This window comes from Athene cunicularia, assembly GCF_003259725.1.
Source record: "Athene cunicularia isolate RWA chromosome 1 unlocalized genomic scaffold, athCun1 chr1_part2, whole genome shotgun sequence".
Lineage (NCBI taxonomy): Eukaryota > Metazoa > Chordata > Aves > Strigiformes > Strigidae > Athene > Athene cunicularia.
Window position 1 is genome coordinate 81,128,874 of NW_020799092.1, and position 12,252 is coordinate 81,141,125.

Consider the following 12,252-nt stretch of genomic DNA (forward strand, 5'->3'; position numbering starts at 1 on the left):
GGTGGGGCTGGAGGAGCTGAAAGGGATTTTCCAACCCAGATGGTTCTGGGATTCTGTGAGTATATAAAGCTATGGCCTTTCCTCTTGCTCAGCAGGGTTTATGCTGGACGGGTGACTGAAGCAGTCATAGCACAGCGTCTGTGCATCCTGGATGTGTGGATGCAGGAGAGAACAACTGACCAAACCTTGAATCTCCTTTGATCCTCTTGAGCAAGCTCTCAAAGTGCAGCCGTTAGTAGAGCTGCTGAGGTGGTAACACGGGGCAGTGGTGCAGATCTGCCTGGACCTCCTGAGCAGCTCTTCTGAGGCTGTATCTTTGCTGGCAGTGGAGTTAGAACCTGATTTTTCTGTGGCTACAGCCTGCAGCCAGAGTAACCATTTGCCCAGGTGGCCAAGAAAGCCAACGGCCTCCTGGCTTGTGTCAGCACTGGTGCGGCCAGCAGGAGCAGGGAGGTGACAGTCCCCCTGTGCTCGGCACTGGGGAGGCCACACCTGGGCACCTCAATCCCAGAGAGATCTGGAGGGGCTGGAGTGAGGGCAGAGGAGGGCAACGAGGCTGGGGAAGGGCTGGAGAATCAATCCTGTGAGGAGCCAGGGAAGGAGCTGGGAGTGTTGAGGGGGAGGAGGAGGAGGCTGAGGGGAGCCCTCATCCCTCTCTGCAGCTCCTGACAGGACATTGCAGAGAGGCTGGGGCTGGGCTCTGCTCCCAGGGGATCAGGGACAGGACAAGAGGGAACGGCTGGAAACTGCCCCAGGGGAGGGTCAGGCTGGGCAGGAGGAGAAAATGTTTCCCAGCAAGAGTGGTGCGAGAGTGGAACAGGCTGCCCGGGGAGGGGGGAGTCCCCATCCCTGGGGGGGTTTCAGGGCTGTTGGGATGAGCTGTGGGGGATGTGGGGTAGGGGAGAACTTTGTAGAGTTGGATGGAGGGTTGGTCTTGATGATTCCAAAGGGGCTTTTCCAGCCTGAATGACTCTGGGATTTGCACAGGGGGAATGCTTGGAGATCTCCCCCACTACCTGCCCACCCATTTTGGTGAATCTTTTAGAAAGTTCAGAGCTCTGAGGTCCCTGCTCCCCACCAGATGTGGTTGAATTTAGCAGCTCTGGCGATGGCTGGGCTCAGGAATAGTCTCGCAGCCTTGTTCCTGGACGAGGCAGGTTGAGAAGACCAACTGCTCAGGTGGTGGATCCTAGGGAGCCTTGGGCTTCCTTCTGAGAGCTCCTCTTTGATCCATGCTAGAGGGGATGGGTGATGCTCATCCACAGGCAGGGTTTCTCTGCCACCAGGAAAGAGAAATCCCTTAATTAGGGAGGAAAAGGGGGATCCTGCTAAAAGACGTGCAGAATATCCACAAACAAAACCCAACAGAAAACCCCACACGGTGAATGCTGGTCCGCCTTGTATCCGCAGCTCTCCAGGGGCTAAAGTGAAACCTGGCACACAGCCCCGTGCTGGGGGTTTAATCTCTGCTCTGCGTGGGTGCACCGTGGTCCTTCTGAAACCCCCCAGGAGAAACGATGACGCAGAGCTTGTTTCTGAACACCCCCACTGCTGAAGTGTGGTACTTGTCATCTTAGGGATGTGGGAAGAGGGTTTCGTGTATCCACAATTACTCATCGGCACCAGAAGTATGTTTCCTGTTGTGGATTATTTGGTGACAGATGCCAACTGGCACCAAGGTGTTAATGTGAGCTCCTCACATTCTGCGAATTGTTTTGAGTTGGAGGAGGGACTTGTTGGTTGCTCTTTCTATTAGCACAATCATCTAAAGCACTTTGGAAGGTGCTTTACGCTTGAGATATGTCAATTTAGTCATGGAGCATAAGACTTTTAAAGACGGTAATAGAAGGAGGCAGAAATAGAAGAAGAATCCAGTGAGGGGTGAAGCACTGTGCTGTTTGTTTTTATTTTTTCCTTTTTTTTTTTTTTTTTTTTTTCCCTAAGCCAGGGCTAAGCCTCAATAGGAAACAAGACAGTTACATCCTTACACTTCTTTGCTTAACCCTCAGATATTTGTATCTATGTTGTTGGGATGTCCAGCAGTTTGCGCAGTTAGCTGAGGAGCTGCAGCATACCTTCCACAGCAGCACCTCACTTAGCAGCCACATACGTGCTTTCCCCAGTGCAGTTTCCTTTATTATAACTTATGTCCAGATTTTTAGTGCATTTTCCTTTGAAGCGTTGTGCTGCTGTTTCGGTGCCAGTGCTTGCAGGATGATTAATTGAACTGCTTCAGGATCCGTGGACATGAACAATTGTGTCTTTCACTTGCAGATCTCACCAATATATTTGAATCGTTCCTGCCCCAGCTGCTGGCCTATCCTAACCCTATAGATCCTCTAAATGGTGACGCTGCAGCCATGTACCTCCACCGACCAGAAGAGTACAAACAGAAAATTAAAGGTAAGGGTGTAAATGACATATTGTGGGATGAGTCACGTTACTGTAATTCCACCCTGGGGGAATGAGGACTCTTGTTTGCTGCCTGTTTGTGTGTCAGTGCCTATTCCTTCCCATTACAGGAGCCCCATCCATTTTAAATGGGGCTCGTCTGACGTAAGGGGTGGGTGAACTGCTGCTGAGGTGTATGCAGGGCAGGGTTTTTAAATCATTAGCAGACCCTAAGTGGGGAAAGCTGTAAGCGAACTGTCTTAGGATTCAACACAATTTTGAGAGATTAAAGAAACAGGGAAAAAAGGTGTGTGACTGAAGAAGAGACAAGGAAAAGTGTTAAAATGAAATGAGCATCCAGTTACACAATTACTGCATAGAAAGGGGCTTGTTAGCAGTTCTGTGGAAAGTGATGTGAGAGCGGCAGTCAAGGCATCAGTGATGCTGGTGTAGAAAGCACTTTTGTACTGTGACAGAGAAGGAATATTCGGTTAATGCCAAATAATAATTCCTTGCTACTTCCTCGTTAAGCCAAGGCTTACTAGTGCTGGGCCTGGTTCAGGGGGTGCCATGTAAGAAAGCTGCAGACCTCTTAGTAACATCTCAAAGGGTGTAAACAAGGACAGATGGTCTTGAATATATGTCTTAAGAGGACTGTGGGAAAGAATTGGAGGAGTTTAATCTAGTGGACCATACGGGTTTATAAGCTTTGACATCTCAAAGGTGCCTTCAGAGAGGAAGGGAATGATTTATCCTGTGACCAGTGTGAGCAGGATGTGGTTGCAGGTGTGTATCTCAGCTGGGGGAGCCCTGGCTAAACATTAACAGTGACTGGTGAGGGTAGCTGAGTGCTGGCAGAGCCAGTGAGGGTGCTGGCGTGTCTGCTCTTGGAAGGGTTGGAAGGAGGTATTAGAGAAGGCTCAGGAATAGAGTGACTACCTCCTTGGGATCAGGGAAGGCTCCTAGCAAGGACGCTCAAATATTTTGGATAAGCCTGGCAATAGGACTGTCCGAGCAAGCTGCTAAATGAGACACAAATTGAATTAGTCTTGCAAACGTAAGAAATAAGTTAAAAAAAATAAGAATTGCGCTTTAAATTTGTGCTCTGCCTTCCCTAGAATGAGCTTGCCTGCAGGCAGGAGCAAGGCACCGTTTCCCGATGTGACGAGCCTACAGCAAAGCACAAACTTTATTTTTCCCCTGATAGAATAAACACAATCAGCATTTAATCTGATGGTGGGAAATTTACAGCCTCTGGCCCAGATTTGGTCTTCAGCTTAAGTTTTTAAGAGACCGTGACTGCCTGATTTGGTTTGGTTTTTTTTCTTATTTGGTTACTGAATAACCATAAGACTTGTTTGTCTGTGGGAGCCCTGCCAGAGAGGTTTGCAGGGCCTGTTCATCAAGGAGAGCCTCCACAAGCAGCACGATCTAATCAGCTTCCCAGTGTGAGGTGGGGTAGCAGCTTTCCTAACGGAGCGTTGTGAGAGCTCACTCGTGTTTGGAGAGTGCAGGTATCCCAGAAAGACGTGGGATTTGGTGGTGGAGTCCTTCCCTCAGCTCTGCCACGTCACTCGGAGTGGTTAAGCCTCGAGTCACTTTGTTCTGATGCAAAATGACTCTTCATCAGCTGCAATTTTTGTTTGAGGGTGGAACTACAAATGAGGCCAAGCAAAGCTGTGATTTAAATACTGAGTTATTCAGCCCACTTTGCTTGACTCCTCTGACAGCTGCCTGACAAGATCGTGAGACTACCCTGCAGATCTGGCCAGCTCAGTATCCTGAAGTCCACTGCCTGTTTTTTTTCATATGACAAAGCTTCCAGGCAAAATGGTTTGTCAGATAAAATCTTCAGGGCCAACACAAGGCCACACTTTGGGCGTCCTCTATGCTTTAATGAAACAGGAATAAAAAAAGCTACACCCTTGAAAAAAAACAAAAAAAACAAAAAAAACAAACAAACTGATGCTAGCCAGCAGCAGGTGCTTCAAGGAAGATCTGAAGCCATCCCTCAGGGAGGCTAAATGGGATAGTCTGCTCCCTTATTTCCATCTTGACAGCCAGGTACAGGCTGTGAAGATGATCTGGAAGGAGTTTTAAGTGCTTGCAACATGTCTCATGTTCCATATACCCAAGAGTCCTGCCTCTGCTGGCTCTTCCCAGGCTTGCGTGACAAGTATAAGAGAGAGCTAAACATTGTCATTCCTCATATTGTAGCATTTTTAAAAATAGCCTCGGACATGTTAAAATTGATGCAATGGATTGTAGCAGCAGCTCTGCTCTGAGAAACTCAGTAGTGCAAATACATAATTTATTGCTGCTTTTCTTCATTTTTTAGTTATGAGCGCACAGAACATTTGCTTGACAATAGTGATAGTAAAGAGATGGGCATAGGCTTAGAGATGTGGCCCAGGGTTTGTAGTTCCCTGTGATGCTTGGTGTGAGACCCAAACAAGTAAGAATTTGTCGTGGAACTTGTAGATGCCCATTAATATTCCCAACATGCAGCTGGAAGGTGTGATTCTTAGCGTTAGAGCTTTTCAGTTAGTTCATGGACACAGAGCCAAGTGCTCCTTGACAGCCCTTGGTGCAGTGGCTTGCCTGATCACTGGTAGAGCACCAGAGAGTAGGCTTCAGATTGGCAAAAATGGCTCAGTGTTTGCTTTTGTTGAGCTGTTGGGAAAGGTGTTTAGCTCCTGTGTGTGCTGCTTTTTCCTCCTTTTGGGTATAACTAATATGAAAACTTCTTTTGGGAGGGTGGCGGTGGAGCGTAACAACAGCTGAAGGGTACTGAGGTTGAGTGTTTGCTGGGAGCAGAGGACATCTCTGGGAGCAGTTCTCTCATCCCACGTGGCAGCTCTGAAGTTCCAGTTGAGTCCTTTGAAACACCAGTATGGCTCACAGGCATGTACCAGCCACGGGGCATAACCACAGCTTGTTCTTGTTGCCCCAGGGTTTAAAAACAGATGAATCAAAGCGATGTTTCCCTGATAGGAATGAGTGCATGGAGGCTTTCCCTTCTTGAAGAAGCTCCTGTGGAAAGTGGTTTGTCAGTATTTAGATGTTGCAGTTTTCTTCCCTCGACAGCCTGAAGATCCAAGATCAGTACAACATTCAGCACAGAAGTTCCCTGAAGTCTGACCTTTCCCAGATTAAACCTTCAAAAAAAAAAAAAACCCAGCCCAGGAGCTTGGTAGCTTTCCTGGGTAGAAAATGAAGCACTTCAAACTCAAAAATGCATCGTTGTTCAAGTTTTAGCTTAGGCTCAAGCAAGCCTTTCCCAACCTTTCTACCCAAGTTCTGGGTAGAAAATGGCATTTTTAAGTTTGAAGTGCTTCAAGTTGTGTTTTAGCTTAGGCTCAAGCAGGCCTTTCCCAACAATACGAAACTGTGGCTTCCATGTCCAAATCTCCAGTGGCCTAGAAGGTGCTTGAAGTAGTTAGTGAAGAAGTGCTGCTGGCCTCCTATCCTGCCATGGTCACTGGCTTGTGGCTACTTTGGGGGCTCCTGAGGCAACTACACCAGTTGTTTAGGTGGGTTTGGGCTAAGTGTAGAGGGAATGTATTTTTAAGGTGCCCAGTAAGAGGTTGTCTTTGTCATCCAGGGACATCCAGAGTCTTACAGCAAAGGAACTTGTGCTCCTTTTGCTGGATAGTGCAGGGAATAACTAGGTAAACACCCCTTTTTCAGAGGGAGATTAATTCTTGGAAAGTTATGGGAAGGGAGTAACTGCTACAAGGATATGTCGTGTCAGCATCCCATCCCCTTAGCTCTGCTTGTCATCTATTGCCCACCCACCTTCCCATGAAATTCTCTGAAGACATGCTGCTTTTTTGGGTCCCTCCTTCGGTTAGTCCCTCTCATCTTTAAATCATTAGACCTGTCACATCAGTTGTCACTTTGCAGTGTCCATCTCTTGGCAGATGGTCCCTGCTCCAGACTCTGAAATCCTGTTCTCTGGTCCAGGCGGGAGATGTGGCCAGGCCTAGGGCTCCACGTTGACACAGGCAAGCACCTCTCAAGAAGGAGGTTCTCAGTGACCAGGACCTGAGGATGGAGCACAAGGGTGTTTTTGTGTTGATACCACGTGGGCTCCAGCAGCTGAGGGCAATCCGAGGCCTCGAGTGCTCCGTGCTTCCCGGTGTTTACATAGCTACCTTCAATACTTTATCAGTTCTTAACAAGTTCTTGTAAAACAGATTTGAACAGCTGCTTCTGCGGGCAGGGTGAGCAGGTTAATAATGTATATTAACCAGCCCGACTGAAGCTGCGTGCGTCATTAAGATGGAGAAGCTGAAGCTCACTGGGCTCAGAAGCACCTTCCAGCCAGCTCTGACGGCTTTTCCAGGGCGGAGCAGGTCTGCCAAGGCCACCAGCTGCTCCGTCCCGGGAACAGCTCCATGGCTTCACTTTGCTCTGTCCATACTAGTCTCCTAAAGCTGGAGTAACATGTTTGGGCTCTGTATGTTTATGTCAGCTCCAGAAATGTGGAAAAAAACACAGTGATGCAGACCTCTAGCAGAGTATTTTCCCTTCCAGTAGGCTGAAGGATGGAAGTGCAGAGGGAAGGAGGGATGGCTTTAAGAACAGCTGGGCTCTGCAAAGCACAGGCTTTAAAACCTGCGTTGCAGCACTTGGTTATGTGGCATTAGATGTGTCCTCCTGCAGCTTTGTCAGTGCATCCACCTGCCAATACAGTGTGGAATAAAAAGTAGTGATCTCTGCTTCTGGAGAAGAGATGCTTCTTGTGGACCTCGTTCCCTGGGAGGATTTAAAGACTGTACGTGAGGTTGGGATGGCTGCTGGGCTGGGGACGTGTCCAAAAAAGAGCAGTGAAGCTGGTGTAGGATCTGGAGCACAGGTCTGCTGGGGAGCGACTGGGGGAACTGGGGGGGTTCAGTCTGGAGAAGAGGAGGCTGAGGGGAGACCTCCTGGCCCTCTGCAACTCCCTGCCAGGAGGGGGCAGAGAGGGGGGATGAGTCTCTGGAGCCAAGGAGCCAGCGCCAGGCCCAGAGGGAATGGCCTCAAGCTGTTCTGGGGAGGTTTGGATTGGGTATGAGGAAAAATTTCTTCCCCAAAAGGGTTGTCAAGTGCTGGAACAGGCTGCCTGGGGCAGTGGTGGAGTCACCAGCCCTGGAGGTATTTAAAAGACATGTAGATGTGGCACTTGGGTACATGGTTTAGTGCTGGATTTAGGCTAACAGTTGGACTCAATGATCTTTTGCAACCTAAACAATTCTATGATTCTATGACATTCACATTTCCGTGCAGGGGCTCATCTTCAGGCACAGAGGGGGGTTAGTACTGCCTCTTCCTTCACTTTTTAAACAGTGCTGTTTGGCACAGGCTTTGCTGTGTTTTAGTACCTTCATATCTGGAAAGCTAATGAGTTTGCAACTGCAGTTCCCCAAGCACAACACCCCTCTCCTCCTGGAAGAGGGTGACCTGCGGTGTGGAGGGTGTGCTGTCAGGATACTGAGGTTACATCACTCCTTCGTACTATGAAACCACTTTCTTGGTCTGAGGTGGAAAAGAGGAGATAAATCAGAAGGAAGACTTGAAGTTGAGGCTGAGCACTCCTCCTTTAGCTCAGTTTTGTGCCAAGCTTTCACCCCTGCTCCGTTCTGCACATCTGCAAGCGCGTAGGGAAGAAGAGGCTTTCCCTGCCTGCTGAGGACAGCAGCCCCTCCTTGGATCTCGGAGGGGACACCACGGAGCCTCCCGTAGCTGTAAAGGAAGGAAAGGGATTGTCAGCCTCGGTCTGACTGCTCCAGTCCACTTCATGTTGCCTCTTTGCTCTGTCCCTCCGCACAGAGGTGACCGTGGAAGCCACACAAGCCACAGTCGGCAGCAGTTACTTTACCTGCCTGCAGGAATCCCAGTAAACCAGTTTTCCTGCTTGCTGTAAGCTTCCTGCTTGCTCCTGGCTGAAGTTCACGGGGTTGATCTGGGTGCCTAGAACCAGTGTGGTTGGGGCCCGGCTGTGAGGTGCGTTTTCCATCGGTGATCTGCAATGTGGTGGCCCAGCTCCCCACGGCTCCTCAGCTAATCCTGCAGCTGATGTTTGATGTGCGAGTTGTGCTTTGAAACTGGAGCCTGGGGCAGACCCACCTTTATTTTAGGGCTGGGGGAGGAAGCTTTCATTTTTTTATTTTAAAAGTGCAGCTATTCCTGCTGTATTAGTCTTCTCTGCTTTCTCTGTCCATCCTTCCTTATTAGTCTGGAAGTTTAGTCTGGCTCTGAGCTAGGCTTCAGTGATGGTTCTTCTACCCTACTGGGTTAGACTCTCAGATCTTCATTTCTGAAAGTCAGGCTTTGTCGGGGCATCTTGATGGCTTTTAGGCTTGTTCTCTAGGTCACCACGGTAGCTCCTATTTTGGCAGTAAATTGACTCCCGTCCTATTAAATGAGATACACCACACGGGGGAGGACTTAAGTTGTTGCCAGCTATGAGTGTGTGTGACGCTGACACGGGAACCTTGGGACTCTACTTGTTTTCAAGAGTCCTCTGTGTCTCTAAGGTCTCTATCAGCTGTTTTCAGACATTGCTGGACAATGCTAGCAGGGCCAGGGAAGGGATCTGAGCCCTGTGCTGGGCACTGGTGAGGCCGCCCCTCGCTGAGAGGGTTCAGTTTTGGGCCCCTCACCCCAAAAAGGCCATTGAATGACTCGAGCGTGGCCAGAGAAGGGCAACGGAGCTGGGGCAGGGTCTGGAGCACAGGTCTGCTGGGGAGCGGCTGGGGGAACTGGGGGGGTTCAGTCTGGAGCAGAGGAGGCTGAGGGGAGACCTCCTGGCCCTCTGCAACTCCCTGCCAGGAGGGGGCAGAGAGGGGGGATGAGTCTCTGGAGCCAAGGAGCCAGCGCCAGGCCCCGAGGGAATGGCCTCAAGCTGCCCAGGGCAGGGTCAGGCTGGCTCTGAGGAAGGATTTCTGTGCAGAAGGGGCTGTTGGGCGTTGGAATGGGCTGCCCAGGGCAGGGGGGAGTCCCCGGGATCCCTGGAGGGGTTGAAGAGTCGGGCTGAGCCAGCGCTGAGGGATCTGGGGGAGTTGGGAACGGTCAGGGGGAGGGTCATGGTGGGGCTGGAGGAGCTGCAAGGGCTTTTCCAACCAAGATTGTGATTCTGTGAATGCTGCCTTTGGTCTGAGAAATAGTGATCTGTATGAATTACCAAACATCATGTGGCTCAACCAGCTGTTAGTCATAGTTCACCTATCCTCTGACTGTTGAATATAAGCTGCTTATGTGTCTTTTTCTTTTCTGTCACATACAGAATACATTCAGAAATATGCAACAGAAGAAGCACTAAAAGAACAGGAAGAAGGCACCGGGGACAGCTCGTCTGAGAGCTCCATGTCCGACTTCTCGGAAGATGAAGCTCAGGATATGGAGTTGTAGTAGAAGAGGCAACCTGCTTTTCAGAGAGACTCTAATTTCCTAACCATGAGAAGCAGACTATAATATTCATATTTAAACAAAGCAATTTTTTTTATTACTAAACAAGGTTTTTATGAATAATAGCATTGATATATATATATCACCCTTTAGATCTTGATTTTCTTGGTCATTTCTCGAACCCGAGGTGCATAGCATATTCCCACATTCCATTTTGGTAGCAATATGCAGCCCGAATGCATGCATTCAGATTCCATTTGGCCAAGTCAACTTGTGTGCTACTGAACTGTCAGCTAAAACAGCTGCCCTGGTAGGTAGGGAGTTAGTGAAAAGATGTTTGCTTTCTTATCGATGTTTCCAAAGACACCACCTTGGATGCTAACGTGGAACAGCATTTTCTCCAAGTATAAAATCTGGGAGATGATAGACTAACCGTGTAGATCAGACAGTGGAATAAAAGGTGCTCCTTCAGGTCAACCTTGCTGATCGTATTTTACATGGAGTCACACTTAAAAAAAAAAATGGAAAAAAAAAAAAAAACACAGTACAAATGCATGGAGCTATTCAGAGCATTGAAGCTTAAAAATTTTGACTTGGATTTTAAGTCCGTTTTTATATGTGGACTCCTGCCTGCCCTTCTGAACTGTAGGGACTGACAACCACTGGTCTATTTGCTTTTGGGACTTTTGAAAGCACTTCATCTGGATGTTGTTCACTTTCTTGGTCTGGATTACGAGCTGTTCCCTTTTCGGGAGGAAAAAAAAAAACAAAAACAAAACACAAAACCAACCACAACAAAAAAACAAAACACCACAAACCACAAATGATGCTCTCTGAACAGTGCTTTGATTTAGCTGGAGCACATGTGAAGTCAAACTCTTTACTTTGTCATAGTTTTGAAACTGCTGCCCATTAATGGCTTCAAGTTTGCGCTTTTTTTTTTTTTTTTTTTTTTTTTTTTTTTTTTTTTCACCTCGCAAACACTCTCCATCTCCTAAGAGGGTCCTCTGACCAGATGGATTAGCCTTGCTGAGAGCTTCAGATCCACGAAGATTGGCCCATTGGCTGTAGTCCACGAATCCATCGGCACTGACTTTATTTTCCTTTTTTCCTCCCCCTTCTGCACCAGCTTGGTAGCCATCTGCTTGTGTGTGTACAACAGGATTAAAATTTCTTAAAAGTTAACAAAGAATATGATCTAGAAAAATTTTGAGATGAATAAAAAAAAGCTAAAAGCACCAGTTGAGGAAGCAAGTGAATCTGTTCTGTTTTGTTTTGGGTTTTGTTTTTTGTTGGTTTTTTTGGTGTTTTTTTTTTTCCAGGATGCTTCTGAATTGAAAAGTTTGATTTCTCCTGGTGTCTTTCAGCAAGCTGAGATTTTTGTTTGTTTGTTTTAATGCTATGAATTCTAATATAGTAAATGTCTACCTGAGATGCTGGTATACTTGAATTTGGATAATTGTGCATTGGAGATTCAAACTAAGATGGATTTTTAAAGCTGAATGTTACCTGCTGTATTCTTTTGGGGGTTTTGGAGGGGTTTGGACAAGATGCTTTAATTTGTGGTGCAACCTACAGGACAGTGCATGGAAAAATCAACCCACCCTGAGCAACTCTCGAGCAGTGTTTTGAATGTCAGACTGGTACATTTGTCATGTTCCCAGAGTTGTGTTTGTTTTGTTTTGGTTTTTTTTTCTTTAGAAATGCCACCAAGTTTTGAGTCATTGGGGTTGGAAGGTTACAATCCTATTTCTAATTCATAAAGCACAATCAATTATTTTTTTTTCTTTTTTGGGGGAAAAAAAATAATCACAAAGTACCATTTTGCTTTAGCATGATTTTCCTTAATAAAAATATACAAAGAATTTCCTTTATGTTAATTACGGGCATGAAGCAAAGGTTTTTCCTCTCCTTTTTCCCTTTTTATTTTAAAGCAGTAATGTTAGGGCTGTGGCTAGTGACTGTGCTGAAGTTCTCTATCTAGCATTTGTGGCTTGTCGGAAGGGTAATATTAACTATTTAACATGTAATGGTGTACTTAACTCTTATCTAGCACGCTGTTTTTCTCATTACTTTGGGGAGGGAGGGGCCACGTTTTGCTGGCACTGTTTAACTTGCTTACCTGCTGACCTAGCAGTTTGCTTGTGCTATAACCTTTACTGTAGGTGCTACTTAGGAGTAGAGTAAGTGCTGGGTGGTGATATCAGTTTAAAAGATTAAAAAAAAACCAAACAAAAAAACCAAAAAACAAAGAAAAACCCCAAAAAAATCTCACAATAAAAATTTGTATTTTTTCAATATTGTATAAAAATAGTGTTCTAATTACCTCATCCCCCTTCCTTCGCAGGTTTTTCTTCTCCATCGCTCCATCCCCTAACACGGATTTGGTGCACTAAACCGCTCGCACGTTCCTCCCTCCTTTTGCGAAACACTTAATTCTGCTAAACAGGGATTTTCCGGCCCCCCCCC

The 12,252-nt window shown here is 47.2% G+C and overlaps 1 protein-coding gene across 1 annotated transcript in view; it reads left to right on the top strand.

Moving 5' to 3' along the window:
- UBE2H (ubiquitin conjugating enzyme E2 H) overlaps positions 1-12,249 on the top strand; it is a 30,540-nt gene extending 18,291 nt beyond the window's left edge. The window contains exons 6-7 of the mRNA XM_026868033.1: positions 2,275-2,403; positions 9,662-12,249. Of these exons, the coding sequence (XP_026723834.1) occupies positions 2,275-2,403; positions 9,662-9,786 (254 nt within the window). The 3' untranslated portion in view covers positions 9,787-12,249. The remainder of the gene's footprint in view (positions 1-2,274; positions 2,404-9,661) is intronic.
- The last annotated feature ends 3 nt before the right edge of the window (positions 12,250-12,252 follow it).